Below are 16,291 nucleotides of genomic sequence, written 5' to 3'. Positions count from 1 at the left end.
ATGAAGACACATATCAAATGATGCAACAAATATTTGATTGTGCTTTGAAATAAGTGTTTCTCTCACACAGCGAAATAAAGCTGCAAATCAACTTATTTTCTTAACAATTGATCACAAGGTTACATTTAATGGGAAAATAGTGATGAAAGCAGTGAAATAGGGTTGGACACACAGAGAAAGATCATTAACTCAGTTCACCTCTAATCTATGGAGCATTTGAACATTCCTTTTTCTTCTTCTTCTTTTTTTTTTTTTTTGAACGTTTTGCTTTCACAGCCCACTGCTTTACTGTTTTAGCTCAGTCTCGCTGCTCTCACCAGGCTCATATCCAGACACAGTGGGCAGTTGTTTTCTTTTTATGTGAAATAGTTGAAAGAGATAATGTGGTGCAAGATCAGTGCATTTTATTTTACTTTTTTTTTTTTTTTTCATATTTTCTCCATCAGTATGATTTCCAGTTATTATTCATGTCATGGACAGACTTGGCAGCCAGTCACACAGATATTTTCATAAGGAATTAGTGGAGACTAAACCGGAGCTAAAAGAAGGTCAGTATTAGACACCATCACATTTCACACAACAATGAATGTCAGTGTTGTGTTTAGTAGTTGTAATCCCTGAGGAAAACATTATAACGCACAAGGACACCATGCTCGTATCCTTAATACAGAGTAACACTCGTTGAAAGGTAGATTGAAATCATTGGGCAGTGTGAAATATTCGTTTAAGACAAAAGCTGTTTGACGAGACCCAGGTGGGTGGAATTAACATAAAATAATGAATTTCTTTGAAGAGTTAAATATTAAACTCTCGAGTGCTGGATGAGGTCACCGTAAAAGACGACCTAACTCTTCTTAACAACTTAGCAACTGTGGCAACAAGTCAAATTTAAATTATTAATATTTACATAATTCATTATATTCTGATTTAAGCAATCATCTGATTGAAATTTTAAAAATTTATTTCCTTTTTTTGCCCTTTGGTAGAATCATGTGTAACACTAGCAGCTAAACCATTGTGTGTAAAAGTAGCAGAGGTGGAGAGCACTCCTAAAAACAAGTGAAACAAGTGAATAGCTAATTTCACTAACATTTCCAAACATTATCCATCAAGATCCACCAAGAATCCATCAATCCATCTTTTTTTATTTGGACTGTTACAATGTAGAACTTTAAACAGTAATAGTGTCCGTGTCATAATGTAATCTGATTTAAAAAGACCTTCACCTGAGTGTGAGATGGGGCCAGACCTTTCCGCCCATAGACTCCAATAAGTGCATTCTTCTGTACCGAGATGTTGAACTTGATGAAACGTGGTTGGTCCATGCTGAGTTGGGAACGCCAGAACACCCCAGGGGGGAGGCTCTGACCGACCCTCTTCCCGATGTCGACTTGTCCAGTGTCAATGGAGTTATTCTCCTGGTGGAGTACGCCGGCCCTTCCTAGAAGACAGAAAAACCAGAACAACAGTTCAGCGGATATGTCATCACAGAGCCTTTTCACACATTACTTAAACCCTTCGCGCTCACATCTGACATATGATCTTGAGGTTTTCTGTACGTCTTTGATCTGTGGATATCAGTAAAAGCTGCATTCGGTCATTTGCGTCGAAGAGTAATCTTATCCCTTTATTTAAGCGGGGACCTAACAATAATAGTCATATTTTTTCCAAATGAGCAGTAGCCAGGCAAGACAGGATTAAAAGTAATGGTTCCCTGTGGTCCATGATGCACTGCTCACCAAAAAAAATGACCAGATATAATTGGCCTTTTATAAGACTCCAACACGCCACATCTCCCATCGTTTCTCTGGTCCTGGTGACTCATAGAGCAAGGCTTCATATCAGATAAGGTCTAAATGGAATCTGTCAGATGTGCTCTGCTACCTTGCCAGAGCAATAACAGCAAATCAAAACAATTTGGCGAATGATGTCCTTAAACTGTGTCCTCCCAGCTCCAAAGATGGAAGGACAGCCACTGTTAATATGACTCATGCTCCCATGAAAAACCATAGTCCACAAGGTGTTATTACAAGAACAGATTTCATTGTTAAGGAGAAGAATCTGTAAAAAGGTTCACAATGATCGCTGTCTAAAGCTCTGCCATAGAGGGAATGCAGCTGCGCCCTTTAATTTACTGCGGTGATGACTTTTAACTTATTACTTGGATAGTGCAGAGTCACCCTGCAACATAATAACAACTCAACTTTTGCTCCTGCATCTTGTTAGAAGTATTTCGGGTGGGTGGGTCTGTTTATACTGTAGCTGTGAGTGTGTCCGCTTGTGCCAGGCCACATTATTTACATGCCTCTGTGTTGTGTGTGTAATGAGGCCATTGGCTGTCACTTTAATTTCAGGCAAAGAGAAGACTGGAAGCCAAGTTTACCTCTGGGTAGAATAATAGCCAGCTATTGATTGCATTTAAACAGTCCAAAACCTGCCTCGTGCTATCTTAATTAGCAGTACTTATGAGGATTTAAATCTAGCCGAGTTTAAACAATTGAGCCTTTGCCTGGCCTACTCAACTCAATTAATGCTTACGTGGCCGCGCATTCTAAATACTGCAGTGTGCTTAAAGATTAATTTGGTGGCTTTTGCTGTAAAGTTGAACCGAGATGGCCCGACTGCTTGTTGTTGAACACAGAATGGTCCAAAATTATAATTAGGAAGTACAAAGCTGTCGGAAATTAGACACTTAATATTCAGAAGGTGAAAGATCTCAATCAACTCCAAAGGCTCACAGAGCATCAGGCATTATGCAATTCACTGATTCATTCAGGAGGCCAAATGGTTTGCTATTGCAATTTGCCATTTGGAACTTTTACTTGATTTAATTAATTAGAAATGTTCACGTTATCAAGATCTTTAAATGCTTTTTTGGTTTTCTTTAATCCTTCGGGTTTCATTTCAAAGAGCAGATTTTACATACAGGCAAGTCCCACTCTTTGCTTTTCTAACAGCCTGATAGCATTTGCACATTTCAAGTCAAGTTGATGAGTCTATTATTGAAGTTTCTGAGTAGAAAAACTTAACCCTGGTGGCCAAATATATGTTCTAAAAAGCACTGCCAAAAACCTTGGACAGCATTTCTATGGAAAATATCCAGCAAAAGAAAACACAGCATTAATCTGGAGCATTGATACTGTAAAAGTGATTTATTCAGATGTGAGTCTTTTATTTTCTCACCGTCAGCAGCCAGAGCTGTCACTATGCTCGACTGAGTGGGCCCTGTCTTCCCATCTCCTCCGTTTTCAAAAGCCGGCTGGTTGTCCAACTCTTGGAGCTGCCAATTGAGGCCGAAAAGGTGCATTGCTGTGAAATACACAAAAAAGCTGTGTGGGCTTGTTGAAATGGATAAACAAATAAGCAAATAGTTGCACAAAAACAATCAAGCCACTTAAGCGCAAAAGACTCGTGGGAGAGCACGATGGATGGATCCAACACAGGAGGAGAAAAAAATAAAAAACAAAAGCTGACTTCCATCATTTCACTTTACATTTAGTTTTCTTTGCAGCTCCTCTGCCATGGGTGGCTTTTGAATACACACAGCACTGATAGAGGCCAGCCAAAGTCACTTCAATCAATACTTAAGAACCCTATTGCTCTGGCATATTTTCTTCCTTGGGGAGTGCTGTTCATTAACGTGCCGCACAAACAGAAACTGTATCAAAGAAAGCAGCAGGAAGAATTTCTATTTTGACACAAAGCTTTCACTTCAGACAACCAGACTAGATGTGCCAAAAAAAAAAAAAAAAAAACCCAAAACCTTAAACTCCCCAAGTCTGACACAAAGTGGGACGGACACAGACGAATAGCAACGTGTGTAAAAAAAAAAAAAGAAGGAAGAAGAAACAGAACGTGAGAGACTTTTTAAGAAAGTGGGAGGCTGTGTATTGAGAAAGACAGTCGCAGCAGGGGGGGGAAGTGAGAGGGTGGGATGCTGCAACACTCTAGTTCTCTTAAATAACTAAACTGTGTGCGGCTTTCATTGAGCAAACCTGCTTTATTGTCACAGTATTGGATCCAATCAAACTGTGTTCTTGTTGTTTTGGGAAACTGAGGTGCTTCTGTGAGCGCAGCGAGAGGGCCAATCTCCTTCAAAGTCGCCAGCCAGGGAACATGCTGAGGAAGCATCTTGATTTCCGACCATTTGATCTGCAGGAGAAACTTTTCTCTAACACCCGTTGCTCACTGGGTAGATGGATATCGACTGCAGGAAATGACTTGGGGGGGTATGTGGAGCCGAAGAGAATATCAAATGTGGGGGAGACTAAAGAAAGGTTCGGAAACGTAGCATGGACAGTGCATCAATTGCGATTTTGTCAAGGAATAAACAGCATGTTTTGTTTAAAGCCTTTGGATGAAGTTATTCTGCATCAGTTTAGAGACAGTTCACACAGCGCTGTCCTTGGTAGGTGGCATGAACGGGAGCTTTGTAGCTTTGAATTCCAATTAAATAATGCAGGTGGACCACTGAGTTGGGATTTGCAGTACATTCAGCAAAGGTTGCCCTGTGTGTCAGAAGCAATTTTCTCTCTTGGTGAAGCAAACCAGCAACAGCACCAGCAGCAGAAATGAATACTGACTGGTCCATCAATATTTTTGAGAAGTTTGTCTTTTCTAAACACTCTGAATGGGTTCACCTAAAAGCACCTTTCAATGTGAAAACCTACGACATCTGCGCGCATTCCTCTCATTTCTCTCTCTTTGTTTTGCTTTGTGTACTTTCTGCTTCAGCTTATTTTCTCGCCGTTATCCACAACATTGTTAAAAAAATAAATAAATAAAAAATCTTTTAAGTGTTCATCGGTCTCCACCAGATACAGATAATTCTCAAAACACAGATGTACAAATGTGCTGGCAATAAAAACAAAACCACGCAACTTAATGTGATTTTCCAAGAATCAGGGAAATTATATTTTGTGACAGGCACTAAAACACACACAGCACATCTTCCTTGACCTTACTAAGCTGTAAAATGCCTACTTTGTAAATGCCAACATTCTTTATAAACAGCACAGCGTGATAAACACTTCCAGTTTAGACAGTCATGTCAGTGCCTTTTAAAAAGAGCAAAGGCTCCAGAGCCCAAAGAAAACACTGCGTGCTGAGCTGGATACCAAATTGCAAGGATCAACTGAGGACACTGAGCGTGAACCCAAAGTGACACATCCTCTCCTTGAAAATTAAAAAAGAAAAAAAGAAAAGTGACTGCCACTCTGTTAAAACCAACGGCAGCATGAAATTAAAGCAGGTTAGAGTATTACTTCAATAACAGGTAGCGTAATCTGTCATTTGACAGCAGCTGCACTTAGAAAATTGGCATTAAGTGTTTAAATGTTAAGGGAGAAATCTGTGCAGGAAAAAGGACACCGGGTTTTATCTAGAGAGATGTGGCGTGCCAGACAAAGCAGCTTGTAAGCATGCTAACGTTTACACATCACTTTAACCCAATGATGGTGTTTTATGAAAAGTCGGGCGATCAATAAAGTTATTAGAATTTATCCTCCGTAGACGCAGAATGTCTGCAGACCGTTTCGCTGCGCTTCGTCCACAGTGTGTCCAATGTCATTGGACGCAGGAGGAAAAGTCATGGCATAACCAAAGTGGATGGGATTTGCTCTCTCGAGACAATGAATGACTGTGCCAGCAATCCACGGCATGTTTCCGTTTGGATCAGAATGGTGGACTGACAGACAAAATGACGTCTCCATCCTTCCCTCAGGCCGTGCTCGGCTATAAATTAATTCACACTTGAAAGGAATACAATTAAAAAGACTCCATGCAAATGTTGTCCAGAAAAACACCTTAGACTTTAATTAATTTAAGATGATAAATGCAGCGACTCTCCACATCTTAATACCGTGCACGTCCGACTCCACAACTTTCCTAACTTCCGAAGTCGACGATAGAAAGAAAACGGCGGCAGTGAGCTCCGGTGAACCCGATGCAGCACGCAGTCACAGAAAGCCTTCCTCTCTCCCCAGCTTTTCTTACACTGGCTCATCAACAAATTGCTTTGAGGTGAACGGCCCTCAATTTATGAATTTGCATGAGTTATTCCCTCAGTTCAGGCCAGTTAAATTGATATATTTGGGCCATGACCAATTCTTATCTTGGGCTAGACGCTGAAAACGCTGGCCTCAAGTTTCTGATTCTCTGTCAACGTTTTGCCTGATGAAGCCCACCGCTGATTATAAATGGGAGGTTGAATTTATAAATTTAAAACACGTTTGTTTGACATCGGCATGGTGGTGTAGCAAACGGGAGCACGAGCACTTCTCCCTGAGCAAATTCCCATATCTTGTTCACATAATTCTTGGAGGTGTTGTTACCTGAGAAAACAATGTGCTAATTAAGGTACGGCTAAAATTTGCTCTTCTTCTTTAAATGTAAAAATAATAATTATTCAGCTAAGCAAACTAGGACACTGAAAGCATAAAATGAGTAAAGAACGAAAGGCCTCCTGTTAAAATATGCAGATGACACCAATTTGATGGCCATCGTGACCAAAAATAATTGGTCCCTTTACCAGGGAGAAAGGTGGCCCATCTGGGGTCCCAGTGTGCCAAAAAATAACTGCAGCTTCAAATTTATTAAGATAAACACGGGCTCATTGTGGAACCTGCCTCCACAAGAATGACCGATGCAGAATGTGTTCATCTGGTACTTAAGTGGAGAAAATTACACCACACCCACCCACACACACACACACACACACACACACACACACATACACATATTTCCCCTGGCCCCTGAACACACAGTACTCATGATTGTTGAGTGGAGCCACCTGTAAAATTCACTCTGTGTTTACATCACCATGTCAACAAATCGTGAGAATCACTTCAATCAAGACTTTCAATTAAAAACACATCAATACCCTAAAACTGATTTTCTCTATCCCTGCTATATATTTATTTAATTTGAAAAAAAAAAAAAAAAAAGATAAAAAAAATCTGTGGGAAACTTATTTCATCCTAAATTAGAACTCTAAGAGATTGACTTTCACAAAACAACTGATAATTCATGCTTTATTTGAAGCACATTTTTGATGTCTTCTGTATCCGTCCGACATTTAATGCAAATGCCAGGTTATCATCTCCTACTTAGAGCGAGATATTTTGATTAGACATGTGCACTGAGAACATCAGTCACATTGAGTTTGTTTGTGCAGTTTCCCAAAAAATTAAAAAAATAAACATTCACGTGTTATTTTTGCACCCAGTAAAAGCATCAAAGCTGGACCTGGTCCCGACTGGCTGCCTCATATCTGAACAATCGCTGAAATCCTTCCAATCAGGCAGTTTGCAGAGGTGGAGAAACTGGAAAGCGTCACCTCAGCAGGTTTGCCTCATTTGAATTACAGGAGCTGTTATTGTTGGTCTAGCAGGGACCAGCTCTGTGTTTCTGTTTGCAAGTCTTTAAAACCTTTTCTCTGAACCATTTGTTAGAAACCTATCAAGAAGTATATTAGTCTTAACTCGCGTTTGTAAAGAACAAACCAAAAAACAAGGTTTACAGTATAATGAACTTCAGGCAGAAATAACATTTTGGTCTGAGTGTATTTGTCTCGGTACTAAAGGGACTGTGCGAGCTGACGTTAACGGAGTATTTAACAGTGTTTGCGCATTGTAGCTACTTGAGTCATTTCACCTGGCAGGTAAATTGGAGTTGAATCAAAAAGAGAAGAGGTAATCACAGAAACACACACATACACAGCAAGTTGGGGGTGTTAAGCCACAAGAGTCAGACCAAAAATACAATACCCAAACATCCGCCAGGTCTACAATTAAACACGCTCGTGATTGTTAGGATGAAAATGTTGTAAATGAATCCAATCTGCTAGAATTGTAGTGACAACAGCTGAACAAATGACTCGTTTCCGCTTGTTTTCCCTGTGTAAACCAAGCATGTCTGTCATGAGCATAAGTGTGGATAAAAATAGCGACTGATTCTTGCGCACAAAGGAGCAGTTAAGTTATAAAACGCATGTATATATCCATACTAATTTTATGATAGCAGATCATGAACGACAACAAGCAACAAAACAGTTAAGTCAATAAAGGGAATGCGAATATTGATACTGATACAACTCATTTATGACCTCTCCTCCAAGAGAGCACTCGCCTCTCTATTCACCAATAAAACACTGGTTATAGGATCTCCCCAACAATTCCATATTTCTTCTTATACAACTGTGTCACATTTCCCCCTGCCTCCAAGCTGGATGAATACTTATATATCCGCTCAGGGAAAAAGGTTCAGCGTAAAGATTGAGGGCTCGGATGACAAGAGAGGGCATAAGGAGAGATGAATCTGTAACAGGTTTACGACCGTGGTCAAGAATCTAAAGGTTAGAGAGAAGTCAGCTTTGACACATGCTGTAAAGAATTTTCTAAAGCTCTCTCATAGGAAATAATGCCCAATGGATGGGGGGGGGGGGGGTGGGTGGGGAGGGGGAGCATTAGTTTATCTTCCTGACCGAGATAAATGCATTTCCTGCTTGACAGAATGAGCAAGTTTTGGTTCAAGTACAACAAAGGCTGCGTAGACCAAGGTCTTCTTTAAAGTTCAAGTGTTCGGACTGCTCCCCTTTGTTAGGCGTTTTAGCTCCTCGGCACATGTTTCATTTTGACGTTGCCATCTGTGCCGGCTATTTGAACCGCGCTGACTGTGTTTTAACAGGAGCCCCCCAAGGACGCCAATTGGCTGTCGTACTGTGAACTGTGATCAGAAGTGTGGGAATGATGCACGGCTGCTGTCAAAGGGAAACAGAAAGGAATGCCTTGTTGGAAACCGCACCATGGCCATGTCTGCATATCTGACTGAGAGCTTAGTCAGACAGACGATACTGAATCATATCAGGACATCTGCAATTTCTGCAAAGAGGAAAAGGCAGTGAAATAGAAATCCTCCTGGCAGAGATCAAACTTCATACAGATTAAGAGGTATGTCGGCTCAGTTCACTGCAGGCAGCTTGTCCATCATTTGTTCTGTTTGACCGTATGACATGTCTAAATATTGGCTAATGCCACCGCAGATAATGGAGTCACGCTTTCTCTGACAAAAACTGAGAGACAGGAGAGAGAAACAGGCAGAGAAACTACTGGTTTTCATGTGCTCCGCTGACAGCTTGAGCTCGACCTCCATGTTAGGCAACAACAGTGAGTATTAGATGGCAATATTTATGTCAAAACCTGAGTGTACTGTAAAGTTAATTTTTTTTTTTTTTGGGTTAGACGTTTCCTTCAAACATACAGTAATAAAAAAGTGGTCTTCCCATGCCAGACTCAGATTGCAAGAAAGTGAAACGGCTTCACCTCGCCAAAGACTCATGGGGGAAATTCTTTCTTAAGCCGGTCCAGATGTTTGGCCTTGACTATCTGGTAATGTGAGTCATTCACAGGTTTGATTCACGATTCAAGATCTTCACTTCTTGAACTTCTTCCAGACACCAATACGGTGAGCCTTGAGCAGATCAATGTGAGGAGGAGAGGTGAAATTCAACCTTGAAGTTAGTGTAGCAAGCAAGCAGATATGTAGCTCTGAAGTGATAAGTTGAGCTTGTTCTTAAATGTATGTATATATGGGTTAAAGCTGGAAAGCATAAAACAAGAGGAAAACCCTGGTGTCTGATAGAGGATGACAAAAAGCTACACACACAAAATGTACGTTTTTCCTGCTTGTCCAAATCATACAACAAGTTGTACGACTTCATGAGCAAGTTGCTTTTGCCGCAGGAAATCACAGAATTACAAAATAACTCCGTCCGAATCGGTCCGGTGAAATGCGAGATGAACTACACTACTGCAGTGCGTTTGGCTTAACAAACCACTAAAAGTGCTTTACAGTACTAACCACATTCACCCACACATGCATAGATCACAGCCATACACACACCTACACTGACGGTGAAGCCATCAGAGGCAATTTTGGGTCCAGTACTTTGCACAAAGACACTTCAACACCTGCGTTACATTTCCTGAATCACAGCAGGCCCCCCAGTTCGAGTCCTGTCTCACATGCCAATTTTTTTTTTACTTTTTACTTACTATACAAGAAATATGACCCTGGAGATGTGTGTGTGTGTTTTTTTTTTTTTTTTTTTTAAGAGACAAAAATAACTAACCTGCACGTATGTGATACTCACAATAAACCTGACTCTTCCAATCTTTTATTTTGGCTGTGTTCGTGTTTTGAGAAAAAATAATCATCAGCATTTTCCTTCCTAAACCAGATTCCCAGCTCTAATAGTCTGAATCCAGCCTTACCTATACAATAACAGAGAATGATGGACAGCACCACGGCTATGCCGACAGCGATCAGGGCGGTGCATTTCCAGGAGCAGTGTTTAGGTGACTTCTTGAACTTGAAAGCCCCTCTGGACAAGCTGTTTCTGGGCAAAGGGCGCGCCGGTGTGGAGTAAACTGTCCCCGTTGCCATGGTGTAACCAGGGGCTGCGGCGCCGAAGAAAGGTGTTGTTCCTGTGCCCGTTTTAAAAAGAAAGTGCCTGTAGAGAGGGCGAAAAAGAATAAGGAGAACCGAGTCATGAACAAATGGCTCCGAAATGAGAACCAGTTCAACAGGGTGATCTATGGAAACTGTCAATTCCACTCTATCCGCGACAAATTACGTTTCTGTAACACTCATCTGTAACAGGAAATTTGGAGCAGATTAGCATTTCTATCAATGTGATGAGAATATTTTGGTAATTTACACATTTGGTTATTCAACACACTTGGATAATGAATATATCAGGAAAAAAAAGTTCCCAGACAATGTTTTCGTTTTCGCTACAAATTTTCTGATCTTTCACATCAGTATCATCTCGTAGTGACTCAGATGGTGAAAGACCACGCGCAGTCTTTGTGGTCCAACAACAGTTCAGCGTGACAAACCATCTTTCCTGTATTTCTCATGTGTATTTGAAATCCAAGAACACTGGGCTGTTCTCTAATATCAAGTATAATCCTGACATTGGAAAAGGTTAACAAAAAAGAACCTCTTAAAAACAATCATCTCCCACTTGCCCTTTTACAACTGGGCCTTTGCTAATAGCCCATTATACCTGGGGTAATTAAGAGGGTTTAATCAAATGCACTACGGAGTAATCGTCCTATTAACTTTTAAACCCCATGTGAAAAGCTCTTAAGTAAATGAATTAAGCCTTGTTGCCACTCTTGCCACAACTCAGAGATTAATACCCCAATGCCTCCCGGCTTATGGGGACCAAAGAAATTGGACAGACTGACCATGCATTGCAAATGTTCTTGAAATCAAGAACTGTAGAATTTCATAGCGAAAATATTCATTTTTGATTTAAAAGAAATCCTATAAATAATGAAGCTCTTTTACAGATCACTGTTAAGTACTCGTGTGTGTGTGTGTGTGTGTGTCTCTGCATGCGTGTGTGTGCTTTGGTTTCTTATTTTATTTTTTTGTAAAGATAACAGATAACTTTTAGGAGCAAATCCTTGTCCTTATTAATACAGATAAATAGAATTACTGCAAACCACTTGTGCATCACAAAGTGTATTATTAAAATGATTATTGTTGTGCATGATGGCTCTCCTCCTTGCTAACTAAAAATTACACCTCAAGAATCTTCGGTAGTCTTTAAAATTGGCGCAGTTCAGGGTTAAATGCCATGTTTACGAGCACTTCAGCGGAGGACAAATATTTATGCAAGTGCTCGGTGTAAATAAAAATCCCTGTCCAGCTTTATGCCCCAGTGATCTGCAGTTAAAAATGTTTCATAAATTGTAAAGGAGGTCAAGGCATTTAAAACAGCCACTAAAGCAATGAAACAAACATCTACTGATAAATAAAGGCACCCAGAGCTGCGGTAAACAAATACTTGAAGGAGTACTTTGAAAATGTCGTTAAATATCAGAAGCTGTGTATTAGATGGTGAGCTTACTTTTTGAAATTATTATTATTATTGTTATGATTATTATTTCAGAGAAAAGATTTCCCCCTCGTGCTTTGTGTCAAAAAGCTTACGCAACGTTTTATACAAGGCATGTTTAGGTCTTCTATAGATCCCAGAAGGAGCGGGTTGCCATAGTAACTGCTAATTTAAATATACCAACAAACTGATAAAGCGGTGTTGGCTCATCAATTATTTGTATGGCATCTATGAAGTCTCTGTGTAAGTTTAGTAAAGGCTTTTTAAATCCTGACTGAATCTAAAAGAGCTTGAGAACGGCTAATTAGTGTAATAAGTTCATAATCTGAAGATCAGCAGCCAAGGACTGAAAATCTGTGCAGGTCCCTGGTTTTGTGAGAGGAGCTGTCGCTCACCAAGCTTTAGGGGAGCTTCATGCGTGATGATCCTCTCATTCAGGTTAAACATTGTCTGCTAAGCGAAGCTAATGATGCATTAGTTGAGTAAAGTTTTAACAAATGTGCAGAGAGGGAGACGCCATAAACCTACGTCGCGATGCATTGCTCAGATTTCAGTCCTCGCCTCTGATATTTCAGCTACCTCCCCTCTCCTGTGAGGATATGTCGCAGCTAAAACCTCCTCTGATCAATTCTTCACTAAAAGAACAAATGTCAGATTTGGATCGTCTGGCTTCCTGATGGCCCGATTGACACACGCTGTCACGGACAGACAGGGACTCCATTTAAAGGTTACGCCGTGTCACCGCCGGAATAACAATGCTCCGGGGCGTCTGGAGTCTGGAGGAGTTCAGGTTTCTCAATCTGGAACAAACTGTACTGTATCCTTGGCTCACTCTCTAATATGCAGTTTGGTATGAATTGAGGTCAAAAAACATGCACATCGTTGGAGGCGGCAGACGCACAGTCATACGCGCAGACAAATAGACACCGCTATCTGGGGAGTTAAGTGTAAGTGGATGCAATCTGATGAAGCAGACAGGATGGGATGAGGACGCGAGTGTTTGGGTATGTGTGTGCTGGGAGGGTTTTGCACTCTATTTGAGGAAGGTGAATAGCTAGTGCAAGTTGTGGGGATGATCTATGGACAGTTTTTCCTGTAAATAAATGTTTCGAATCTACATGTCCTCTTATCTCGGCAAAGAAATGACTGCATAATGCTTTCACGGGCCTCCAGCTCAAAGACACCTGGACTAAAGGCACATCTGTAGAACTGCAGTGCTGTAGAAAACATGATCATGTTGAAAATTATGCCAGGAAACAAATCAAGAAAAAATTACTTACAAACAGAAACTTACAAACAAATAACACAAGTGTCTCTTTGCACTTTGCAGCTGATTAAACAATCTGAACGCACGTATAATTACTGGAAGCATATGGCACACTGTGGGTGGTTCTCAAATAGACGGCCTCTGAAATACCACTCGTTCTTGATTTAAAGTTTCACTCCAATTCTGGAGTGAAACTTTAAATCAGAACCAGCATCAGAGACCTGGATATATAATGCACACAGCTTCTAAAGTCATTCTGGTGCTGATGTTTTTAATGTCGCCCTCTCTTCCACACTTTTTTCTTTTTCTAAAGAGCAGACTGAATGGGGTCTAAAGATGAAATGCTGTTGGACATGATGAACGAACAGCAGACCAGTGTAAATGTCTGTGGCTATACACATTGGATGACCGGCTGTAATTGATTACAGCCAGTGTGATGCAACAAGGCGCATTACTATGCTAATCCAGCCAGCCCGAGTGATAGCAATGTATGCTGTGAGAGACAGAGAGAGAGAGAGAGGGAAGAGGAGAAGAGAAGAGACAATCAAGAGAGTGTGAGAGGAAAGCAAGCAAATGAATGGCTGTGTGTCAGTGTGATGGCAGCGTGTCTGTGTGCACGCCTGTCTGTCCCATTGAGAAGCCCGTAACACAAAAGCAGCAGCCAGCCCAGTCTCCTCTGCTCTCACAACATTGCTTGTCATCAGGATGACATTTGAAAACATCCTCACAGAGGACAAAAGACTAAACACTGAGTGGGTGGATTTGTCTACAGCTAAGCTCCAGCTGGAGGGGCAAGAGAGCACACTAGAAACAATGCAAATCGAAAGCCCTCGGAATATTAATCTGCCTATTAGCTGCCGTCCTTTGTTAGCATTAGCATTTCAAGGTGAGAGCTGGAATAATCAGGCCATATTAATCCATGGAAGTGAAAAAAAAAAGAAAAAAAAAAAAGAGAAGACTACAGATGTGGTGTGGCATCGCAGCGCCTGGTTTTCACACTCACTGCCGTCGCTGTCGCCCTCCCCCAGATCACCACCTGCCCTCACGGCGGGAGGCCTGTTAGCAGGTGCTATACTGGTACAGCGAGATCAGCAATCATGTGATGGTATTTCAGTGCCACCGCTCTTTTTTTTTTTTTTTTATTATTATTTATTTATTTTTATTTTTCATGCCATCCTGCCCACAAAGATCAGCATGGTGCCGTCATGAGTCACTCCCTCGGAGTGCTCAGAATATTTGCATGTGGAATTGATTATATTTAACCAATTTGATTAGAGTTTGGCGTAAGAAGAGCTAAGCTGATATGCACACACATTTAAGATGAGCTCTGGAGTCCAGCTCTAGGCCTGAGACAGCCACTCTGTAGCTTAAGCTTGAGGGACAATTGAAGTGATGAAGGGATGAAATGCGGGTGCACTTCCATTGCTGCGGGTTATGTGCGCAGTGTACGTTTTATGTGAATAACTAATACTTCATTATCTGTCGTCTGTTCATGAAAGGTTTTACATTAGCTGGCAAAAATCATCTGGAACAGATGCACTCGATGCTGCCAGCAGCAGCAACAGTTTATACAGTAGTCTAAAATCGAAATGAAAATATTGCAGAACTCTGGAACGATCACAGAAATGCGTGTCTGGCATGGAAGATGTTGGCAAAATAAACAGAAAGGAAAACACACGCGAAAGAGAAAAAAAAAAAAAAAAAAACATGTCTTGAGGATTACCACTTTGTCTACACCATCATCCACTTTGGCAGATGACCAGCCATCACTGCAAGCTTCTTTCTATTCAAAAAGGCTAGCTGGCTGGTGTCTTACACATGACTAATCAGCCCTGGTGTGATCCCGACACAGAGGCTGCTGTGCAAAAAAAAAAGTTACATTTTCCTCCTCTGATGTGAAGCATGACCGACTGACTCATGATTTACATGTGCATCCCACACACAAAAACATCACCGCATACACGCAAACACACACACACACACACAAGACGAAACCCAAATCCTTGGATTACCTCTGCTAGTCTTTCTTGCCCCTGAGAACAATCCTAGCGTGTTTTCCATCAGGAAAATCTACTGTCTGTGGGACACTGTACCACATGATGATTTCAGACCTGAGGCATAATTTCATTTCACCAAAGGGCTCCCTTGACACATGAATCCAATGAGGATTGACAGTACATTTATAACTGCAACGTGTGGCTGGGCAGGCCTTCAAGAGAATCATTCTCAAATGTCAAAACGGCTGTTCTAGCTCAACTTCACTGAGTCAAAGTGGGGGGAAAAATAAATGTGGAAGTGTGAAGTGGGCACCAAGACATACATATGCAACGGCAGACTGACACCTACCTGTATCTTATACAGTGGAGCACTTATAGAGCTTATAGCTTAATATGACTTCCATGTATTCTGATATCTTAAACAAAGGATTAAGTACGGCTGAAGAATAATTACCATACATGTGCAAATGGTCTCTAAAGGGACGCTTCAATTCATTTTCTAATGAAACTGAATGGAATATTTCTAATTGAAAATTTCACAAAATACTATTCGAGTGGAGCCAAGTGGTTAGTGAGGAAACCCTGAGGGATTTATTAAAAATACTCCACACAGTTTAAAAGATCTAAATGTCTCCTCTGCACTTCTGAATGGGCGCGAACAGCAGGCGGCCTCACTGCTCTGCTGCCAAATAATTGGAATGATCTCAGTTAGCGTAAAGCACAACAATCTAACCTCTCCCACTGAAGTTTGTGTTTCTGTTATTTTGAGATCAAGTATACATATCAGATGTGGATGACTTTATTTGTGTTTGCCCCATGAGTCTGAGTTGCAACTGCTGCCTGATGTTTTTGTGTCACTGTTATTTCTCCGAGCGGCTAAAAGGGGCTCGACTTGTCTGGTCTGCATGTTTGATGCTTTTATAGCGGAGCAAATGAGCTGAAATCAAATTTGGTGTCTTAACACGGATCTGACGGCATGATCGAAGAGGGATCAGTGACTTTACTCACTGGCCACATAACAATGAGCAGTTGTTGCGGTTGTAGTTACCAAGTGTGCCACTTCACTCGTTTAAAAGTACACTGAAAGCTATTCGCTGCGAAAGCTGGTTGGTACCGAGT

At 41.1% G+C, this 16,291-nt stretch overlaps 1 protein-coding gene across 1 annotated transcript in view; it reads right to left on the bottom strand.

Annotated features, from left to right (window-relative positions):
* The window catches only part of si:dkey-237h12.3 (teneurin-3), a 115,139-nt gene that overhangs the window by 54,172 nt on the left and 44,676 nt on the right, over positions 1-16,291 (bottom strand). Inside the window, exons 3-5 of the mRNA XM_029512425.1 lie at positions 10,272-10,510; positions 3,184-3,309; positions 1,227-1,441 (exon numbers count right to left, since the gene is read on the bottom strand). Coding sequence (XP_029368285.1) covers positions 1,227-1,441; positions 3,184-3,309; positions 10,272-10,510 — 580 coding nt within the window. The remainder of the gene's footprint in view (positions 1-1,226; positions 1,442-3,183; positions 3,310-10,271; positions 10,511-16,291) is intronic.

This window comes from Echeneis naucrates, chromosome 10 (genome assembly GCF_900963305.1).
Source record: "Echeneis naucrates chromosome 10, fEcheNa1.1, whole genome shotgun sequence".
NCBI lineage: Eukaryota > Metazoa > Chordata > Actinopteri > Carangiformes > Echeneidae > Echeneis > Echeneis naucrates.
Note: the sequence above shows the minus strand (reverse complement) of the source record. Positions and strands in the feature narration are given on the sequence as shown.